General features: G+C 35.9%; 1 protein-coding gene across 1 annotated transcript in view; it reads left to right on the plus strand.

The window, feature by feature from the left end:
- The first annotated feature begins 109 nt into the window (after window positions 1-109).
- The window catches only part of LOC103592622 (orphan sodium- and chloride-dependent neurotransmitter transporter NTT5-like), an 8491-nt gene continuing 7323 nt past the window's right edge, over window positions 110-1277 (plus strand). Inside the window, 1 exon segment of the mRNA XM_008575430.1 lies at window positions 110-144. Coding sequence (XP_008573652.1) covers window positions 110-144 — 35 coding nt within the window.

A 1277-nucleotide genomic window follows, 5' to 3' on the forward strand; every position in this document is an offset into this window, starting at 1 on the left:
GAAGCAGCTGGAAGTTGCAGGGAAGAATTCTGGAGGAGATGCTGCTATAAGGAAAAAGATTTCCAGAAATTTGCATAGAGGTCCCTTTGAGTCTTTACTGAATGCTAGGATGTACATGTGTCGGGTGAAAATCCACAAGGGCATGTAAAGAACAACTGGAGAACAAGTTCTGAATGGGGTGTTTCATAGTGACCCCAGAAGGGCCATGCCTTAGCAATAGGACTGAGCTACCCCTGAAGAAAGGGCTTCTCTAGACCCACCAAAATGAAGCTTAAAAACAAGCCTCGAAAGAATGAAGCTGAACTCATAAGTAGTGTTACCTGCTAGAACAAAGCTCATTACTCATTAAAGGAAGGCAATAAAAGCCAGACTCTCAAATTCACAAAGTCTGGCATTCCATCAAAAATTAGTAAACAAGGGCCGGTCCATGGCTCACTTGGGAGAGTGCGGTGCTGACAACACCAAGGACATGGGTTCGGATCCTGTATAGGGATGGCTGGTTCGCTCACTAGTTGAGAGTGGTGCTGACAACATCAAGCCAAGGGTTAAGATCCTCTTACCAGTCATCTTTAAAAAAAAAAAATTAGTAAACAAATGAAGAAGTAGGAAAATGAGACCCATAACCAGGAGAAAAATCAGTAAATAAAACAGACCAATAAATGACAGAGATGATGGCACCAGCAGTCAAGGACATTAAAACAGCTATTAAAACTATGTCAAAGAATTTAAAGAAAAACATAAACCTAATAAGTGGAGAAATAGAAGATATAAAAAGAACCAGTATAACTTCTAGAAATTAAAAATAAAATAAAATGTAATATCTAATATCTAATAAAATGAAAAATTCCCCAGATGAGATTAACAGCAGATTAGATACTACAGAAGGAAAGATCAACTTTTCTCAGGGATCAAAGGCCTGTGCTACGTTTTATTTAAGGTTTGAAAACAGTTGTTTTATATGTCTTGTCCAATTATCTAGTTGTTTACAGTGGGAGGGTAAATTGGGTCCTTGTTACTCCATCATGGCTGGAAGTAAATTATCTACTGAATTTTATGTTTCAATTATTTTATTTCAAGAAGTTCTGTTTAGTTTTTTTTTTAATCTTCATAGTCAATTTATAGTTTCTTGTTCCCTGCAAATATTTTCAAATTTGTCTTCCATTTCTTAAATATAGTAAAAATAATTCTGTTATAGTCTTTGATAATTCTAATATTTGGAAGTAGGTCTGTTTTCACTGTGCTGTTTCTGATGGGTATTGCTCATAGTGTGTGTTTTT

Source organism: Galeopterus variegatus, unplaced genomic scaffold (genome assembly GCF_000696425.1).
Source record: "Galeopterus variegatus unplaced genomic scaffold, G_variegatus-3.0.2 Scaffold1180, whole genome shotgun sequence".
Taxonomy (NCBI): domain Eukaryota; kingdom Metazoa; phylum Chordata; class Mammalia; order Dermoptera; family Cynocephalidae; genus Galeopterus; species Galeopterus variegatus.